At 39.8% G+C, this 21240-nt stretch overlaps 1 protein-coding gene across 5 annotated transcripts in view; it reads right to left on the bottom strand.

Moving 5' to 3' along the window:
• Positions 1-855: 855 nt before the first annotated feature.
• Positions 856-21240, bottom strand: part of ICA1L (islet cell autoantigen 1 like) — a 73191-nt gene continuing 52806 nt past the window's right edge. For 4 of the 5 annotated variants that reach the window (XM_032278623.1, XM_032278624.1, XM_032278625.1 and 1 more), the window contains exons 11-13: positions 14825-15085; positions 11961-12044; positions 1992-2282 (exon numbers count right to left, since the gene is read on the bottom strand). In XM_032278623.1, coding sequence (XP_032134514.1) covers positions 2167-2282; positions 11961-12044; positions 14825-15085 — 461 coding nt within the window. In that variant the 3' untranslated portion in view covers positions 1992-2166. Of the gene's footprint in view, positions 2283-11960; positions 12045-14824; positions 15086-21240 lie in introns of all 5 variants that reach the window. The other variant, XM_032278627.1, reaches the window with a different exon arrangement.

Raw genomic sequence — 21240 nt, 5'->3', positions numbered from 1 at the left:
AAAGAAAAATGGTACAAACTCGCAAGACATAAAGTTAGCATTTTTTGAGGCACTCAAAAGTTGAGAGCACCAGAGTCACCATGGGTATAGAATTCAGATTGGGATTCATAATCATGATCTTTCTATTGGAACTTGGCAGAACAGTGACAGTATTGCATTCTGGGAAATTTAACTGATTATAAAGGAAGACAGTGCTTCTGAAGAGATAAATAATGACTCATTAAAATCAAAGAAATAGGAATAATATTGTGAAAAGATTTTAAGAAAAGACTTCATATCTTTTTTCTGAGTTGATGTTTCTGACCCTCAGATAAGGTTGTTCCAGCCTATACAGTCCTTGGCCATTTAGAGCTTGTGGGAAGTTACTATTGTAGATGACTGTGAATGGGAGGTGGACTGTGTTTTACCTACTCTGGTCCAATGTTTTATACATACTATGACTTGAACATCACAAGCAATTATCTTCTAAGTAAGCATGTTTAGAATAGGACTAAGAGCACATGGAAACCACGGTGAATAATTTAGTCAAAACGTCATCTTTTTTTTTTTTTTTTTTTTTTTTGAGACGGAGTTTCGCTCTTGTTACCCAGGCTGGAGTGCCATGGCGCGATCTCGGCTCACCGCAACCTCCGCCTCCCGGGTTCAGGCAATTCTCCTGCCTCAGCCTCCTGAGTAGCTGGGATTACAGGCACGTGCCACCATGCCCAGCTAATTTTTTGTATTTTTAGTAGAGATGGGGTTTCACCATGCTGACCAGGATGGTCTGGATCTCTTGACCTCGTGATCCACCTGCCTCGGCCTCCCACAGTGCTGGGATTACAGGCTTGAGCCACCACGCCCGGCCCAAAACGTCATCTTATGGAAATGCAACGGACTGGATGACAAAAATAAAACACTTGGGAAACTGCTTCAAAATTAAAGGGTGGCTAAGAAAAAGGACAGGAAATTGAGTGATTGACATGTGTGTACAGTAGCTCTGTTTTTATCAGCTTACACTAACTTCCATTAAATAGACTTCCCCTCTAATACTTAGGTTCTAAACCCTGTAGGGGTAACAGATTTTGCTTAATAATCAAATAGAGCCTCAGATGATGTCACCCACAGAAAGAGGGAAGTAGAAAAATGAGACACTCCCTTATTGATCACACAGAGCTTTCTGTATCTCTGCCACAAAGTATTCTGGGTTAAATTATGTCACAAAATATACAAATATATGTAAGGATAAGATGTTCATAAGTGTCTCCCTCATTCAGATAGAAATTTTGAGGTATTTCAGGACTACTACTGACAGTTGCTTAGGGAATATTCTCCCCCCCCCCCATTTTATTTTCAGGAATAATATAAATACTGCATAATAGCATAATAATATATAGCAAGTGTATGAAAGAGTGGGTCTGAAGATACTTGCCCAAGTCTTAAGTATTACTATGCATTCTGAGGTTTAGGAGACGGGAAGATAGATTTTTCTGTTTCTACAGAGAATGGGCTTAGCAAATTAATTACCCTGCTACTTCCCCTTGAAGATTTAATAATGTAGGAAGTGTCCATTATTTTGTGTTAATAAAAAAACATTACATTTTAGCCTCCAAATGAAAAAAAACAAGTAGCAAATTTTCTTTGTGATTTCATTAAAGCAAACTGAGTTCTCAAATCTTATTTTACCTCTCTAACCCAAAACAAAGCTGATCTGGTTCTAATGCTATTTTCTAAAACAGAAAATACTCCCTGCCACTATGTCATTCAAAAACTGACCCCAAACTACTACCCAATTTACATGCTATCTTTTTTATCCACATATAAAATTTTTATCTCACAGCCAGCAAGGCAACTTAAAGATAAAAGGGTTTCCAAAGAAATAAACTCAACTCCATATTGACAATTATTCCTAGCCGTTATTTTGACATAAATTCCAGTATCTAAATATTGCAGACTCCATAGTTTCTAATATTTTCCACATAGTACTAACAGCTGCAAATCCAAGATATGAAAGATGTACTTAACCTATTCAAATGTGGTCTTTGCCATCTGTCTAAAGTTGGCTGACAGGTGTTATATTCAGAAACACCATGTTTTTGTGTGTGGGTTACAATATAAACTCCTTTCCACAAAGGAAATATGTTGCAAAATTGATATCTCAAGGCCGTTGAAGTGACATTATAACTTCAGTCAAGCATTAAGAAGTTCATCATCTGAATGTCCAATAGCATCTGGGTTTGAAAGTGGATCCAAGTCTGCAAATAGATTGAACCAGGCTGACATGTCTTGGTTACCATTGTTGGTGGCTATTAAAAAAGAAAAAAAACACATTAAAGAGTTTCAGTTTTGAAATCATGTTTTTGTACCACATTTATGATTTTGAATTAGGTGCTTCTTTTGAATTAAGAAAACTGGGCCAGGTGTGGTGGCTCACGCCAGTAATCCCAGCACTTTGGGAGGGCGAGGCAGGCAAATCACGAAGTCAAAAGGTCAAGATCAGCTTGGCCAACATGGCGAAATCCGGTCTCTACTAAAAATACAAAAATTAGCTGGGCGTGGTGGTGCATGCCCCTAGTCCCAGCTACTGGGGAGGCTGAGGCAGGAGAATCACTTGAACCTGGCAGTGAGCAGAGATCACGCCACTGCACTCCAGCTTCCGTCCTCAAAAATAATAATAATCTATCAATTATAGTTCCTTTAAGACTTTTTTTTCCCCTCGTAGAAACTGGGGTCTCCCTATGTTGCCCAGACTTGTCTGGAACTCCTGGGCTCAAGTGATTCTCCCACCTCAGCCTCTGAGAACACTGGGATTATAGGCGTGAACCACTGTTTCTGATTTAGGATAATTTTGAAAGGCAAATGCAGATAACTTGTGCTTTGCTGAGCCTCCTATATTTAAATAATTGTATGCTGCTCTGAGAAAGGAATTGAATTAAAAGTGAAAAGGCAAGCAATACTATAGTCTTTATAGAACATTTAAGTTCACTTATAGAAGACTCAGATGAGATTTAAAATTAAAAGTAAACTTGTTCATATCAAGTAAGAAATGACATTTGTAAACACTGCTCCAAGTTGATTTATGTTTATTATAAAAGTGGTATTACAAACATACTAGACATAAGGAACAAGGTCTGCCTAATCTTACCACATTAGCACAGCCAACATTGTCATTTTGGTTTACAGTTGTTTTGTCTTTTCCATGTGCACTTTAAAATGTTTTGATATACGCCTTTTACAGTATGCATTGTATCTCAGGTACAGCTTGTTCATCACATCCCTCATACCTCCTTAAGGAGATGGAAAATTTTATTTCTCTAGATTCTAAAATTTGCATTGTGGCAGATATTCAAGAATGTCTATTTGGTCAGAGGGCTGGGACTAAACAAGAATGCATAGTGGCACAGACAGTGGGTCATCTCAGAAGTCTAGGACCTTGGAAGCCAAGGAGTCTAGAAAGCAGGGTGGAGACCCAGAGGACAATCTAAGAACTGGACATGAATCCAGAGTGACAGTGTGGAGGGTGGAATGCAGTCCCACGGGCAGTCCTCTTTCACACATCGTGGTAACACTCACCACAGACCAGAGGGCTGGGGTTTGGGATGTGGGGACCCAAAGCCCCAAGGATCAGGGCAGAGTGAAAGGCTTCACTCAGTGTGGGTCCAGTTCTGTTTCTGAGTACCCTGAGGTAGAATCAGTGATACCCGCACAAAATATGGCTTTGAGTCCTGGGTGTACACCTACTAAATGAGAAATACTGAGCAAGTAATTTAACCTCAGGGCTCTTGTCTCCTCATCTGTAATGTAGTAACCATACAATTCATCATTAAATCAGGATGCTTGAGGGTAAACAGAGTCACCATTAGTCATTATACCAGAAGAATAGATGTCACTAAGATAATATCTGACCTCCTTCATACAGCTGTTGAAGAGTCCTGAAAAGTATATAAATATTGTACAGCATCATGCATATGTAAGACAGTTTTATATTCATTGGTCACAATGGGAAATAAAGGTCTGTCAGTTACATCTTTTATAGGGGCTCTCGTTGTGTACACTATTCCTGCCTCCAGAGATTCTTGTAACAAGCAGAAAATGAATTCTATGCAGAGAGAAAAAACCCAAATTAAGCATAATTTTCATAGAGTAAATACACTCATAAACAATATCAACATCAAGAAATAGAATGTGGCTGGGTTGGTGGCTCATGCTGGTAATTTAACCACTTTGGGAGGCCAAGGCTGGCGGATCACCTGAGGTCAGGAGTTTGAGACCAGCCTGGCCAAAATGGTGAAACCCCATCTGTACTAAAACACACACACACACACACACAAAAAAAAAAAAAAAACAAAAAACAAAAAAAAACAACTGGGCGTGGTGGTGCACACCTGTAATCCCAGCTACTCAGGAGACTGAGGCAAGAGAATTGCTTGAACCAGGGAGGCAAAGGTTGCAGTGTACCAAGATTGTGCCACTGAACTCCACCCTGGGTAACAGAGTGAGGCACTATCTCAAAAAAAGAAAAAGAAATAGAATGTGCCCACTCCTCCGAAGCTCCCCTCATGCATGGCACCCTTGATTGACACCCTTCCAGTCACTATTCACACCCCCAACCCCAGGGAATGCTGGGGTAAGTCCCATTCTGGTGTATTATTAACAGTATCACAGTAACGTTTGTTAGCATATATTTTAGTTAATGGATAGATGTGTTTCTGTTGGATATGTACTTAGAAGTGGAATTGTTTGGTCACAGGGTGTATGTATGTTCCAGTTGAGTAGAAACTGCCAGTTTTCCAAATGGCTATTACCTATTTAGACTCTTAGAAGCAGTTTTTGAGATTCTAGTTCTTCTTTTGTTTTTTTTTTTTGTTTGTTTTTTTTTTTAGGGAAAAAAGAGAAAAAAAAGAATGAAGAGAGAAAGAAAGAGGAAGAGAAAGAGGGAGAACGGGAGTCTTGCTTTATTGCCCAGGCTAGAATGCAGTCCAAAAATGGGTATTGAAAACCTCTTTTATACTAATAATTGTGCTTAACAATGCAGACAGGAAGGAATAAGGGAGGAAAGTAACAAACAAGCAGCCAACCAATATTTCATTTAAACCTGTGAAATGCTATGCAATTACTAAGGAGTGATTCACTTCCAATTATGTAGTCACTTTTAGAGTAGGTGTGATGTGGTACTGATAAGAATGTATGTTTTGTGGATTTGGGGTGGAGAGTTCTATAAATGTTTATTAAGTTTACTTGTTCCGGGTCTGAGTTCAAGTCCTGGATATCCTTGTTAATTTTCTGTCTTGATCTGTCTAATATTAATGTGATGTTAAAGTCGCCCACTATTATTGTGTGGGAGTCTAAGTCTCTTTATAAGTCATTAAGAACTTGTCTTATGTATCTGGGTGCTCCTGTATTGGGTGTGTATATATTTAGGATCGTTAGCTCTTCTTATTGCATTGATCCTTTTACCATTATGTAATGTCCTTCTTTACCTCTTTTGATCTTTGTTGCTTTAAAGTCTATTTTATCAGAGGCGAGAATTGCAACTCCTGCTTTTTTTAAATTTATTTATTTTTGCTCTCCATTTGGTTGGTAAATCTTCCTCCATCCCTTTGTTTTGAATCTTTGTGTATCCCTGCATTTGAGATGGGTATGGATGCAGCATATCGATGGGTTTTGGCTTTTTATCCAATTTGCCTGTCTGTGTCTTTTGATTGGGGCATTTAGTCGATTTAAATTTAGGATTAATAATAATATATGTGAGTTTAATACTGCCATTTGATGCTAGCTGGCTGTTTTGCCCATTAGTTGATGTAAATTCTTTATTATGTTGATGCACTTTGCCTTTTGGTATATTTTTGGAATGGCTGATATGGGTCGTTCCTTTCTATGTGTAGAGCTTCTTTCAGAAGCTCTTTTAAAGCAGGCCTGGTGGTGATGAAATCTCTGAGTGCTTGCTTGTTCACAAAAGATTTTATTTTTCCTTTGCTTATGAAGCTTATTTTGGCTGGATATGAAATTCTGGGTTAAAAGCTCTTTTCTTTAAGGATGTTGAATATTGGCCCCAACTCTCTTCTGGCTTATAGGGTTTCTGCTGAGAGATCTATTATGAGTCTGATAGGCTTCCCTTTGTGGGTAACCTGACCTTTATCTCTGGTGCCCTTAGAATTTTCTCCTTCATTTCAACCCTGGTGAATCTGACGATTATGTGCATTGGAGTTGCTCTTGAGGAATATCTTTGTGGTGTTCTCTGTATTAGCTGGAGTTGAATATTGTCCTGCCTTGCTAGGTTGGGAAAGTTTTCCTGAATAATATCCTGAAGAATATTTTCCAGCTTGGATTGATTCTCTTCATCACATTCAGGTACACCTATCAAACGTAGATTAGGTCTTTTCACATAGTCCCACATTTCTTGGAGACTTTGCTCATTCCTTTTTACCCTTTTTTCTCTAATCTTGTCTTCTCGTTTTATTTCATTGAGTTGGTCTTCAACCTCTGATATCCTTTCTTCTGCTTGATCAATTTGACTGTTAAAACGTGTGCATACTTCGCGAAGTTCTCGTGTTGTGTTTTTCAGCTCCATTAATTCACTTATATTCCTCTCTAAATTGTCTATTCTCGTTAGCATTTCATCAAACCTTTTTTCAAGGTTCTTAGTTTCTTTGCATTGGGTTAGTACATGTTCTTTTAGCTCACAGAAGTTTCTCATTATCCACCTTCTGAAGCCTGATTCTGACAATTCATTATACTCATTCTCCATCAGGCCTTGTTCCCTTGCTGATGAGGAGCTGTGATCCCCTGAAGGAGGAGAGGCATTCTGATTTCAGATGTTTTCAGCCTTTTTGCACTGGTTTCTTCCCATCTTTGTGGATTTATCCACCTGTCATCTTTGTAATTGCTGACTTTCAGATTGGGTCTCAAAGAGTGGATGTCCAGCTTGGTGGTGGTGATGTTATTTCTGTTTGTTTTCCTTCGGCGGACGCCCCTCCCCAACAGAGCTGGACCTTCCCGGGTTCAGCTGTGCTTGCTGTGAAACTCTCAACGATGAGCGTTTCCAATTGCTGTTTTTTTGTGGGGGTGGGACCAGCGGAGCCCAATCACCTGGCTCCCCACCTCGGAGCCCCCTTTTTTTCTTTTCCTAGTTGAACGGTCGATTCTCTCCCAGGTACCCCAGTCACCCACCAAAAAGGCACCAGGATCTTCCCGTGCAGCGACCGCACCAGCTAAAACAGCGGCTCTGAGATTCATGGCGCTTTTCTGCCTGGGAATCTCCCAGTCTGGCTCCCGGCTTCAGTCCCCTTTTCAGTCAGCTGAATGGGCGACTCTGCCTTCCCAGAGCTCCAAACGCCAACTAAAAGAGCACCCAATCCCACATACTCGGCACTGAGAACTGCCATGCCAGGACGCTGGCAAAACAGCGGCGTTGCGCCGGCAACCCGTGGGGCTCCTCTGCTGGGAATCTCCTGGTCCGTAGGCAACAAAAATTCGTCTGGAAGTCTGGCGTCCACTCACTCCCTGTGCCTTCACTGGGAGCTATAATCCTGAGCTGCTGCTAATTGGCCATCTTGGATCTCTCTCCGAGATTCTAGTTCTTTAACATCTTTTTGTCAATTACAGACGTTCTTTTCTGTTTCATTTTAGCTATTGTAGTAGGTAGGTCTTGGATTACATTTTCCTTTTAATTTGCACTTCCTTAATGACTAATGAAGTGGGGCTCTTAATGAAATAATTTTTTGTGTGTTTTAGATGGAGTCTGTCTCCCAGGCTGGAGCTCGATCTTGGGTCACTGCAACCTCCACCTCCCCGGTTCAAGTGCCCCAGCCTCCCGAATAGCTGGGATTGTAGACACCTGCCACTGTACCGGGTAATTTTTGTATTTTTTTTTTTTTTTTTTTTTTTTTTGAGACGGAGTTTCGCTCTTTGTTACCCAGGCTGGAGTGCAATGGCGCGATCTCGGCTCACCGCAACCTCCGCCTCCTGGGTTCAGGCAATTCTCCTGCCTCAGCCTCCTGAGTAGCTGGGATTACAGGCACGTGCCACCATGCCCAGCTAATTTTTTGTATTTTTAGTAGAGACGGGGTTTCACCATGCTGACCAGGATGGTCTGGATCTCTTGACCTCGTGATCCACCTGCCTCGGCCTCCCACAGTGCTGGGATTACAGGCTTGAGCCACCGCGCCCGGCCAATTTTTGTATTTTTAGTAGAGATGGGGTTTCACCATCTTGGCCAGGCTGGTCTCGAACTCCTTATCTTGTGACTCACCTGCCTCAGCCTCCCAAAGTGCTGGGATTACATGCATGAATCAAGGTGCCTGGCCAAAAAAATATTTAAGTTGTTACAATTTTTGATTTTAACATAGTCATTCACCTCTGTAATCCCAGCACTTCAGGAGGCCAAGGCAGGTGGATCACTTGAGGTCAGGAGTTTGAGACCAGCCTGGACAACATGGTGAATATCCGTCTCTACCAAAAAATACAAAAATTATTGCTCCTGGGTATCATGGTGTGCCTGTAGTCCCAGCTACTTAGGAGGCTGAGGCAGGACAATTGCATGAATCCGGGAGGTGGAGGTTGCAGTGAACCTAGATTGTGCCACTGCACTCCAGCCTGGGTGACAGAGCATGACTCTGTCTCAAAAAAGAAAAAAAAAAAATTCAATTTTATTAGAATTCTTAAGTTTAGTTTTATTGGACCTTCTTGGTGAGAGCTTTTCTTTTTTCCCTAAATTTCTCTTCAAAAATCAGCCTCAAGAATTACAGGTAATACTGCCTTTGTTTTTTTTGTGTTCATTTCTGAAATTTACTTATAGTGTCTTTTAAATGATTAAGCACAACTTGTTTTACCTGTTTTTTTTTTTTTGAGCTGGAGTCTCACTCTGTTGCCCAAGGTGGAGTGCAGTGGCATGATCTTGGCTCACTGCAACCTCTGCCCCCTCATTTCAAGCGATTCGCCTGCCTCAGCTTCCTGAATAGCTGGGACTACAGGTGTGCAGCACCATATTTGGCTAATATTTGCATTTTTATTCAAACTCCTGACATAGTAATCCACCTGCCTTGGCCTCCCAAAGTGCTGGGATTACAGGCATGAGCTGCCATGCCTGGCCTTTAGCTGGTTTTTAAAAAGTGTAATTATAAGTACTCTGAATCCCTGGGGAATGGCTGTATTCTGAACCTGCCAATGTAAATCTGTGATTTGCTTGGAATTGAGGGATTCCCCTACTGGCTGACCTCAAAGTACTGGGAAGAATAAAATAGATTTCAGAAGTCCATACTGGTAGATATCAATGAATAAGTAAATAAGTAGGGAACAAGGGAAAGCTTTCACATACAGTAGAACACTAACTCATAAATACAGAGGGAATTAGAAAATAGAAAATTGCCATTTGGCAGCAACCACAGTAATAAATGTTTCATGCAAGAATTATCAGTAAATGCTAAATGTGGGCAAAACTTAGTAAAAATAAACAATTTACAATATTTCAAAACACTTCCCACAAGATACTTACTAATTACAAAGGGAAAAACACAGTACTAACTTTGTAGTGGAGAAACATGCAGACACCACCATAACCAAGTGATCAAGGTTAACATCGCCAGGAGTGAAACAAAATAGACATGCACCTCCTGATAGGATTTACTAAGAAGGCACAACACCATTCCTGCACCAGTGGCACTGGCAAAGTGCATAACCTCAGTCTAATTATAAAAAAACATCAGCTAAACCCAAATTCAAGGAATGTTCAAAATAAAAGATCTGTATACTGCAAAATGTCAAGGTCATGAGACATAAAGATTGAGGAACTGTTCCAGATTAAAAGAGACTAAAGAGACTTAATTAAATGCAGTGTGTGATACTGGCTTGGATCCTAGACTATGAAAAACTAAAAATGAAATTGAGACTTTAGTGGGATAATTGACAAACCGAAAAGGTCTACAGTAGATAATGGTCCTATGGAAACGTTAATTTCCTGATTTTGACTGTTGTACTGTAATTATGCAAAAGAATTTCCTTGTTTTTAGGAAATAGACAATGAATAGTTAGTGGCAAAGGGGCATCATGTCTGCTACTTAAACTATTTCAGTTCAGAATCAATTTGTATGATATAATGGGGGGGTGAGGAAGAGACAGAATATGAATGTAAAGCAAACATGGTAACATTTTGGAAACCTAAGTGAAGAATGTATAGTAGTATTTTGTATTAACTTCTGTAGTCTTTCTATAAATTTGAAATTATTTCAAAATTAAAAAATATTGATATGACAAGGATTCTGAAGTCAGCCTGAAAGGGCTCCCACTGGCCAACACAGGAACAATGTGAGCACCAAGATCAGTAAGTTCAGTGGTGATTATAAACCACTGAACCAAAGAATATTTTAAAACCACTGGTGATTATAAAACCACTGGTGATTATAAACCAAAGAATCAAGCCAGGTCAAGTGACTCACGCCTGTAACCCCCACACTTTGGGAGGCTGAGATGGGTGGATCACTTGAGGTCAGGAGGTCGAGACCAGCCTGGCCAACACAGTGAAACCCCATCTCTACTAAAAATACAAAAATTAGCCAGGCATGGTGGTGCACACCTGCAGTTGAGGCATGAGGCCGGAGAATTGCTTGAACCTGGGAGGCAGAGGATGCAGTAAGCCGAGATCGTGCCACTGCATTCCAGCCTGGGCGACTGTCTCCAAAAAAATAAAAGAAAAAATATATGAATCTATATCGATAATAAATAGATAAATGAGGATAAGAGAGAACTCTTGTTTACAGCAGAGTATTGAAGACCAGTAGAGGGAGTGAATTATATCTCAGTAGGCTGTTTATAAAAAATGTGATCCATGGATGAATAGATAACCAGTTGTGTTATATCTACCAAATGGAGTATTATTCAGTCTTAAAAAGGAAGGAAATCTGGTCACTTGCTACAGGATGAACCTTGAGGACATTATGCTAAATGAAATATGCCAGTCACAAAAAAGCCAAATACTGCATTATTCCAGTTGTATGAGCTATCTAAAGTAATCAAACTCAGACAAAGTGGAATGGTTGTTACTATGGAATTAGGAGATGGAGTTGTCTAATGGGTATAGAGTTTCAGATTTACAAGATGAAAAAGTTCTGAAGATATGTTTCATAGCAGTATGAACATGCTTAATACTACTGAACTGTACACTTAAAAATGGTTAATATGGTAACCAACTTAAGTGCTTGAATGCATTCTTTGTCAACAGCCATCATGTAATCAGAAAGCATCTTGTATCCCTAAGTTTATATTCATTACCAACAACCCTTAACACAAACTAACAAAATTTAAGAATAAAAAATGTAGTACGCTTTCCAAAGCTCAAATTTTTTTTCTTTCCTTTTTTTTTTTTTGGTGGAGCCAAGAGTCTTGCTCTGTTACCCAGGCTGGAGTGAGTGCAGTGGCACAATCTTGTCTCACTGTAACCTCTGCCTCCCAGGTTCAAGTGATTCTCCTGCCCCAGCTTCCTGAGTAGCGCGGATTACAGGCACGTACCACCATGCCTGGCCAATTTTTGTATTTTTAGTAGAGATGGAGTTTCACCATGTTGGCCAGGCTGATCTCAAACTCCTGACCTCAAGTGATCCACCTGCCTCAGCCTCCCAAAGTGTTGGGATTATAGGCGTGAGCAGCCGCAACTGGCAATTTTTTTGTTTTTGTATTTTAGTAGAGACAGGGTTTCACCACATTGTCCAGGCTGTTCTCCAACTCTTAACATGAGGCAGTCCGCCGACCTTGGCCCCCTAAAGTCTAGGATTACAGGCATAAACCACTGCACCTGGCCCCAAGCTCACAATTTCTATTCAATGCTTTTCACAGTGAGGGATAGGCAGTACAGCTTTCATTTGAATAATAACTCATTATTAAATGATTTTTCTGGACAGTGAGGTGAAAACAATATAATGTGATCCTTTTGTAAATTTATTTGAATTCAGCTGATTCTTAAAGCAATGGTAAAGAATATGTAAATAACTTACATCTTGTTAATTTCTTTGGACTCTGTGAAGGCACTGGCTGGCTATCAGAAAGACGAAACTCTGATTCCTCTTGGGAGACCCAGCCTAGAGAAAGGAAGTAAAAATTGTCCATTGTTAATCAAATAGGAAGTAGCATCAGAAAAACAAGAAAAGGTAAAAATATCTAAGTCCTCCAGTCTTTGTACCTGGGTAAGATTCTATAGTATAAGAGGTATAAAACACTGAAAATTTATCTATAGTCTTATATTTTAATCATCTTAGTTTCAGAAAGAGTTGGATCTGACTTCTTTACATTTTTCAAAGTGGTTTTGAAATAAATATATGGGATTTAAAAAAAATAATTGAAATGCAGAATATATAGGAAGAAGTTCTAAAGAGTCAAGAAGAAAAGGAACAGGTCTGATAATTGGAATGTTTAAACCTATAAATATGTTTATACCCTTGGACTCAGTGATCCAATTCCCAGAAATTCATCTTAAGGAAATAATTTAGCTGAAGGAAAAAGTACATACATGATTTTTTTTTGCAGTACTATCTGTATTAATGAACATGTAAAAACAATAAGGAATCAGGTAGATTATTGTGTATAAAATGACAATTCTTTGTAATTAAAACATGTCATGAATACTCTATGAGAACATGGAGAAATGTTTGCTACAACATAAAAAACCATTTATGCTATGATTAAGGCACAGCACTAGAAAGGAACTTAGATAATCCTGCCTAATCCCTTCCTTTTATAGAAAAGATCATCTGAGGCCCAATGTAGATAAGGTTCCTCAAACACAGATCTTTTAGCTCTCTGGGAAGCTCACTTTCCTGGTCTACTTCATACATGAGAGAAGTAGATATAAAGGAAAGACTGGTAGAGTTCTATACAAAGAAGCAGGAGGCAGATTTTGCTCCTGCCTTAACTATTGAAACTGTCTGATGACCTTGAGCAAGTTACTCAAATACTGTGGGTTTCAAATGCTTCAGCTACTAAATGGGAATATCCTGTCTGTCTGCAGGTAGGGATGAGAGCACATATTTTGAGTGGTGAAAAAATATTGTTGATATTACATTGCCAGAAACTAAAAGTTTAGCACTGCTAGAGACATGGCAAGTTATGGAGGAAGAGGGAGGAGGTGATAGTGGAGAATGAATCAGTTTGTAAATCTTTATAGCTACTGGGCCATTGATATTCCACACAAGAATAAATATTTTTTAAAGATTTTACTGTAGCAAAATACCTGAATTATCCCAGATAGAGTGCCTCTTTATCAAATAATATTGTCCATTCTTACCGTTAGTCTATTCAATAAATTCTTACTGAGTGATTTAACTGACATTTAGGTTTTTTGTTTTTTGAGACAAAGTCTCACCCTGTCTCCAGGCTGGAGTGCAGTGGTGCAATCTCAGCTCACTGCAACCTCCGCCTCCTAGGTTCAAGCGATTCTCCTGCCTCAGTCTCCCAAGTAGCTGGGACTACAGGTGCACGCCACCACACCCAGCTAATTTTTCCATTTTTAGTAGAGATGGGGTTTCACGATGTTGGCCAGGATGGTCTTGATCTCTTGACCTCGAGATCCGCCCGCCTTGGCCTCCCAAAGTGCTGGGATTACAGGCGTAATCCCGGCTGATATTTAGTTTATTAACTGAGCTAACTGCATGCTACTGTCAGAGATAGCACAAAGATGACTCATTCCACACATCATGCCTTGGGATGCTTGCAGATAAAGTATGTATGTCAATATTTAATACAATGCATTAAGACACTGCTAGATGCTGTGTGGGATCCCCCCCATCCAGGGGTTAAAATCTACTGGGATGTGAGAGACTGGGATGTCAGGCAAGATAAAGTAGGATTAGAGCCATGAAAATAGATAAAGCAAAGCACCATGGTAGGCCAGAGGAAGGAGAAACCATTTCCATTTGGCAGCACTGAGGAAGACTTCAAGGACTGACAATCATGGAAAAAACGCTGAATTGGGATCTAATACTCAGGCCCACGTCCAGGCTCCATTACTGAACATCATAAGCAGAATCAACAACACAAGCACAGTTAGATGCATCAGAGGGCTCTGGAGCGCTCAGTGTGACGTCGGAAAATGGCAAGTATTCTTTCTTCACTTTAAGAGGAGATAGGAATTATGGGTGGAAATGCAACATAGGCAGGTTTTATCCTGGAAACTATGGTGTTTCATTTTAAAAGTGTAAGCCGGTACTGACATCAGAATCTGCTGCTTGGAGAGAGAAGTGTGGAGGAAGTGTGGAGGGTGAACTGGGGGTTGGAGACCTGTTAGAAACTCACAGTAACCTAGGAAACCAAATGAGGCTCTAAATGGCTCTGGTGTGGAGGCAGAGAGTAGTGGGACATTTGAGACAGGTTTCAGAAACAGAACTGACAGGATTTGGTAACCAATATGGATGTGGGAAACAAAGTGACCCCCAAGGTGCAGGATTGGACACAGGATGGTGGACTCTCTCCTGCTGCCTTGCCCAGAAGGCTGTCCTGGAACCAGCCTCCAGAGCTGTTCCTTTGTCTTGTTAACTCTGAACACACCAAGTTTTACTTGATGGAAGAAACAGTATTGCCTGCCCTAGGTACGAGTAATTAGCAGGTCAAGTGTTTTAAATCAGACACCTGGGAAAATCAGTGAAGAAAACATGGGGTCTGGTGAAGGTGGGAGGGAAGCAACCCTTGCTTCAGTCTGTTGACAGATTCCAGAGGTGACTAATGTTTTTCCAGTTGATTGGTGGACTGCAGATTTTATCTAACAGTGCTGACATTAAAATCAATCTTGTTGATTCTAGCATCAATAAGCACACAGTTTTGCTCATAAAGTAAAGCTCATGTGTCCAAATGTTTCATAGACACTTACTGTTGAACGCTCCAGCCGCATGAAAGCCAAGGTCAAAGAGTTGTGAAGGAAGGAATTGAGAAGAATGAACAAGGGGCTCAGACCCCATGGAAGGCTCTTGGGACGTGAGACTGGCACTGGGGCTCCAAAAGGCAGTCTGGCATTCTTGGGTAAATTCACTAGTACTTGAAGAACCAGAACTTAGGAGGTTGTTCAGAAATGAGAATTCCTTCTCAAAATCTTCTCCTTCCAGTGAATCCACAGGTAGATCTTTTGCGACTACTGAGTGTAAATAAAAAAGTCTTTTTTGATTTTAGGAAATAAGAGTAAGGCATAGGAAAAATCAAATTTGTTTCACTGTTTTTATACTGTATTAACGTAATTTTAAGTGAACAACTAAACTGACTGCAAATTTATGTGAAACTATTTCTAATTAGGCAGAATTTAGGCCAAAATGGCCACATTTCACAATGAAGATGTAAGTTATGAATAACTATGAAACAATTAAGCTACCACCTAAGTCAGAAACTAAAGGAGATGCAAAAAGACATAGAAACAAATTAATAATACAAGATTAATAATGGTATAATATTAATTAATATACCATTCTGACTAAAAAACAGGCCAAGAGGACAACAGATTAAAGAGCATAATCAATAATGTAGTTATTTTGGATATACACCAACCTTGGTAATAGAAACATTCTTCTTGAGCACACATTGAAAATGTACAAAAGTTGATTATACTAAGGCACACACAAAAAAATCATTGTGTTCTTAAAGTAGGAACATTACACACAACATGCTCTTATCATAATGCAATAAAAAGACAATTCTAAAATTAAACTATAAAACCAAATAGGTTCTTCCATCTGTAAATTTTAAAACCTACTAAACAACTCTTAGTTGAAAAGGGAATGGACTTTCTGAAAAATAATGATGAGGGAAATATTTCATATTATAATCCATGGTGGTAAGTAAAATGTATAGAAAACCATTGTTTTGGACTGAGCTCCTGTACTAGACCCAACAGATCAAACCAAAATGGGGTTGATCATGCTAAGTTCCACATCACCAAACTAAAACTAAGTTTTCTGGCCTTTCAAGAAATCTGGACTGAGATATAGCCAAGTCCCCAAGCAGACCAGTCCTAGCTGGCATGATAAGGAAGTCCCCTCTGCTTTAACTGTTACAAGAAAAGTAACTTTGCAATGATCGATCCACTTTTTGTTTTCTGCTTCTGCTTTCCTCTATCCTTTTCTGTCTATAAAACCAACCTCCTCAGAACACTCATTCTATTTTATAGAATGGAGTGTTGCCTGATTCTAGAATTGCATGTAAAAACCAATTAAGGTCTTTAAATTTGTTGTAATTTTACCTTTTGACAATGGAATACTTAAATGGCATAAACAAAGGAAAAATCATAAACACTTTTATCAATAAAAGTGAAAGGGAGGGGCTTCATGGACCTGCACCCCAGCATAATTGGTGAAAGTTATTTTTCAAAAGAAACAAGCATTTAAAGTCTCTATAACTGGTCCCAGGGACGTGCAGCAAATGAATAAATATTTACTTAAGAAAATCTATAACTTAGGAAAAACAGCAAGAGTTTGTGGTATTTGAACTGAGGACCACTCCCATCCTCCCACTTCCCAACTTAGCAAGATGGAGATTCCACTCCTGTTGGTACAGCCAGAACACAGGGCTCCTTCTCCCTCCAGCTATCAATCAAGGGCTAGCATCCTAGGAGGAGCAGGATGCCAGCATTTCACATCCTGTCCCCAGTTACCTGTTGCTGAGGTGAGTGCAGTCAATAGATGATAGAGGCTCCCATCGCCTTCCCAGATCCCATTTATGGGTTGGGAAGTCCGAGTTTGGTGTGGTGTCCTGAGAATATAGGGCCCCTGACCACTTGACCCTGCTAGTAAAGTGGTGGTTTCATGAAGAAAGAGGCAAGCCAAGAAGACCTAAGGTTACTGTCACTCTCCTTACCTAGCACTCATTTCTTATAGCAAGGATGACACACAGAAAGTAGCATGCCATTGTCCCCACTCCCAGCTTAAGCTCTGACTCAGAGATTTTCCTTGCAGAGAGTGAGGGAGAAGCCGACCATAAAACAGATAGTTCCTAATCCCTTTCCAAAGGCACTGACTTCATTTGCAACAGAGTGTAGGAAGTTCAACCCTAAGGATGCTCTCAAAACAGTGGAGGCTGTCGCAAAAAGGCAACTGGGAGAAGACTCATAGTGTCATTAAACATGTAGGCTAAACTGTAGGCCAGCTACTTTGCCTGAAGGAACCAGGAAAAAAGCCAGCTGGGGTCACCACAAATTTCAGTGACCTTGAGAACTATTTCTTCAAATGAGTCCAAATTTGATTGGTATATTGTATGGAATAATTTATGCTCCAGGGCACTGCTGAAATCAATAGAGCAATCAGCTGGAAGAAGAAAAAATGACAAACTGGACTTACAAAACAAAGAATTTTGTGCTTCCAAAGGCAAAACTGAGAAAACAAAAAGACTGGGACAGAATACTTACAAGTCATATATCTGATAAAGGACTTTATCAAAAAATATGTAAACTCTTACAACTTAATAAGATTAAACCCCAATTTAATAATGGGCAATAGATTTGTCTGCAAGGAAGATATATGAACGGCCAATAGCACATAAAAAGAGTCTCAACACCATCAGTCACTGAAGAAATGGAAATTGAAGCTACAAATTAAAAGCACTAGAATAGCCGTCCCTGGTGACTCATGCCTGTAATTCCAGCACTTTGGGAGGCTGGGGCAAGTGGGTCACCTGAGGTCAGAATTTGAGACCAGCCTGGCCAACATGGCGAGACCCCATCTCTACGAAAAATACAAAGTTAGCCAGGCATGGTGGGTCATGCCTGTAATCCCAGCTACTCAGGATGCAAGGCTGGAGAATCACTTGAACCTGGGAGGCGGAGGTTGCAGTGAGCTGAGATTATGCCATTGCACTCAGGCCTGGTCAACAAGAGCAAAACTCCGTCTCAAAAAAAAAAATTTTTTTTAAGAAAAAAGGCTCTAGAATAACAATTAATTAAAATATACTGTACATGGTGGCTGATGGCTGTCATTCCAGAACTTTGGGAGGCCGAGGCAGGTGGATAACTTGAGGTCAGGAGTTCAAGATCAGCCTGGCCAATATGGTGAAACCCCTTCTCTACTAAAAATACAAAAATTACCTGGGCATGGTGGTGCATGCCTATAATCCCAGCTACTCAGGAGGCTGAGGCAGGAGACTCAATCACTTGAACCCAGGAGGTGGAGGTTGCAATGAGCTGAGATTGTGCCAGTGCACTCCAGCCTGGGTGACAGAGTGAGACTCCATCTCAAAAAAATAAAATATAAAATATAGATAATACCAAATGTTGGCAAAAATGTGGAGAAACTAGAACCCTCACACTTTGCTGGAAATAAAATGGTGCAATTATGTTGAAAAAAGTTTGCCAGTTCCTTAAGAAATTAAATTTACCGTACTACCTCACAATTCTACTCCTGGGAATCTAACCAAGGAAAATGACAATATATGCCCACACAAAGAGAAGTACGTGAATGTCCAGTGGTGGTATTCTAATAGCCAAAAACTATAAACAATCTAAATGTCCATCTACTGGTAAGTAAACATAAGATGGTATATCCATACAATGATTGAATACTATTGCTCAACAAAAAGTAATAAACTACTGATACATACAACATGGATGACTCTAAAAAACATTAAGTGGAAGGTGCCAGAAATAAAGGACTACCTTTTTGCATGGCTTCATTTATATTAAATGTCTAGAATAAAGGCAATTTATAGAGACAAAAACAGATTACTAATTACTGACGGCTTGGAGTGAATCAGAGATTAATTTAAAACAAGTGTGAGAGAATAATTTGAGGGTAATGGAAACATTCTAATATCCAATTGTGGTGATGGTTGCATAATCTAAATTTACTAAAAATTATGAACTGTTATACTTAGAATGGGTGAAATTTATGGTAATTAAATTATACCTAAATAAAGCTGTTAAAAACAAAAGAAATTTTATACAGCTCTATTGCAAATAAATTTAGAAGTCTAGAGAATGAATAATTTCTTATATATTTACTAAAATCAATCCCAGTACAGATTAAAAGCTGAAACAGACTAATTTCTATATACAGAGAAAAAAAATACACATAAGAAAGCACCAGACCTAGACATTTTCATAGATTAAGACATGAATAAGAGGCTGGGCGCAGTGGCTCACACCTGTAATCGCAGCACTTTGGGAGGCCAAGGCAGGCAGATCACCTGAGGTCAGGAGTTCAAGATCAGCATGGCCAATATGGCAAAAGTGCGTCTCTACTAAAAAAAAAAAAAAAAAATAGCCAGGTGTGGTGGCTGGTGCCTGTAATCCCACCTACTCAGGAAGCCAAGGCAGGGAGAATTGCTTGAACCCAGGAGGTGGAGGCTGCAGTGAGCAGAGATCATGCCACTGCACTCCAGTCTGGGTGACAGAGACTCCATCTAAAAAAAAAAAAGAATGCAAAAAGAGCTGGGCGCGGTGGCTCACACCTGTAATCCCAGCACTTTGGGAGGCTAAGGTGGGTGGATCACCTGAAATCAGGAGTTTGAGACCAGCCTGACCAACATGGTAAAACCCTGTCTCTATTAAAAATACAAAATTTGCCAGGCATGGTGGCATGCACCTGTAATCCCAGCTACTCAGGAGGCTGAGGCAGGAGAATTGCTTGAACCCTGGGAGATGGAGGTTGCAGTGAGCCAAGAACATGCCTTGCACTCCAGCCTGAGCAACAAGATCGAAACTCCATCTCCAAAAAAAAAGAAAAAATGCAAATATAGTAGTAAAATATTAGCAAGCGAAGTAGTATAAAATGACAAAGCTGGACTTACAACTCGAATGCAAAGATGATATACTATCAGGAAACCTATTGCTGGCATAGATACTGAAAAAGCTGCCAACAACATTCAACAACTATTAGCCGGGTGTGGTGGTATGCACCTGTAATCCCAGCTACTTGGGAGGCTGAGGTACGAGAATCGCTTGAACCAAGGAGACAGAGGTTGCAGTGAGCCAAGATCACACCACTGCACTACGGCCTGGGTGACAGAGTGAGACTCTATCTCAAAAAAAAAAAAAAAAAATCAACAACCATTCCTAATGAAAAGTCTTGAGAAAATAAGTATGTATGGATACTTCTTTAACATCATGAAATATATCTTGGTCCAAAGCCAAGCCAGCATCTTAGTTCAGAAATATTATAGGCATTTCCACTAAAGCCAGGAAATGTTCACTACTAGCTAACATTGTTCTGAAGGTAGTACCCAATGTAATACACAGGAGAAATCTATGCTTTGGTAATAATAAAAAACAAGATGATCTCTATTTTCAAATGATGTAACTCAAATAATAAAAGAATTCAGCTATATACCAGGATATAAAACTAATATGCAAAAGTGAATAGCATTCATGTATATGAAATAATAACCAATGAAAATATATAATGGGGAAAGAAACCCATTTACAATAGCAACCAGAAAGATAAAATACATAGAAATAAACTTAACAGGAAATGTTCCAAAACCTGTACCAAAAAAAAAAAAAAATCTCTGAAAGATATACAAGCAAACTTTAACAAATGGAAAGATGTCCCTTGTTTTTCATTAGGATGTCTCAACATGATAAACCTGTCAGTTTTCACATTTAATGTGATTACAATAAAAGTATCAATGAGCTTTTTAATAAAGCTCCACAATTATATATTCAAATTGAAAAATAAACATGCAAAAATAGCTAAGAAAATAATTTTTTAAAAAGGAGGGGGGATTCTAGCCTTACTAGATATTAAAACAACAAGAAAGTTTCTATAATTAAAGCTATGTTGGCTGGGCAAGGTGGCTCATGCCTGTAATCCCAGCACTTTGAGAGGCAGAGGTGGGCGGATCACTTGAGGCCAGGAGTTCAAGAACAGCCTGTTCAACAGGGTGAAACCCCGCTTCCATTGAAAATATAAAATTAGCCAGGCATGGCGGTGCATGCTTGTAATCAGAGCTAATTGGGAGGCTGATGCAGGAGAATCACTTGAACCCGGGAGGCAAAGGCTGCAGTGAGCCAAGATCATGCCACTACACTCCATCCTGGCCAACAAGAGCAAAACTCCATCTCAAAAAACAAACAAAAAAACTATGGGGCGCTGTTGCATGCACACACCAATGAAATATAAAGAAAGTCTAGAAATACACCCAAGTGGAAACAGAAATATAGTATATAAGATGTTACCTTAAATTACCAGGACAAAGATGGCATTTAAAAAATATATATAGCCGGGCGCGGTGGCTCACGCCTGTAATCCCAGCACTTTGGGAGGCCGAGGCGGGTGGATCACGAGGTCAAGAGATCGAGACCATCCTGGTCAA

The sequence above is a fragment of the Sapajus apella genome, unplaced genomic scaffold, assembly GCF_009761245.1.
Source record: "Sapajus apella isolate SASKATOON/1434 unplaced genomic scaffold, GSC_monkey_1.0 scaffold10, whole genome shotgun sequence".
Classification (NCBI taxonomy): Eukaryota; Metazoa; Chordata; class Mammalia; order Primates; family Cebidae; genus Sapajus; species Sapajus apella.
The sequence above is the reverse complement of the archived record's forward strand: the minus strand, read 5'-3'. Positions and strand labels throughout refer to the sequence as shown.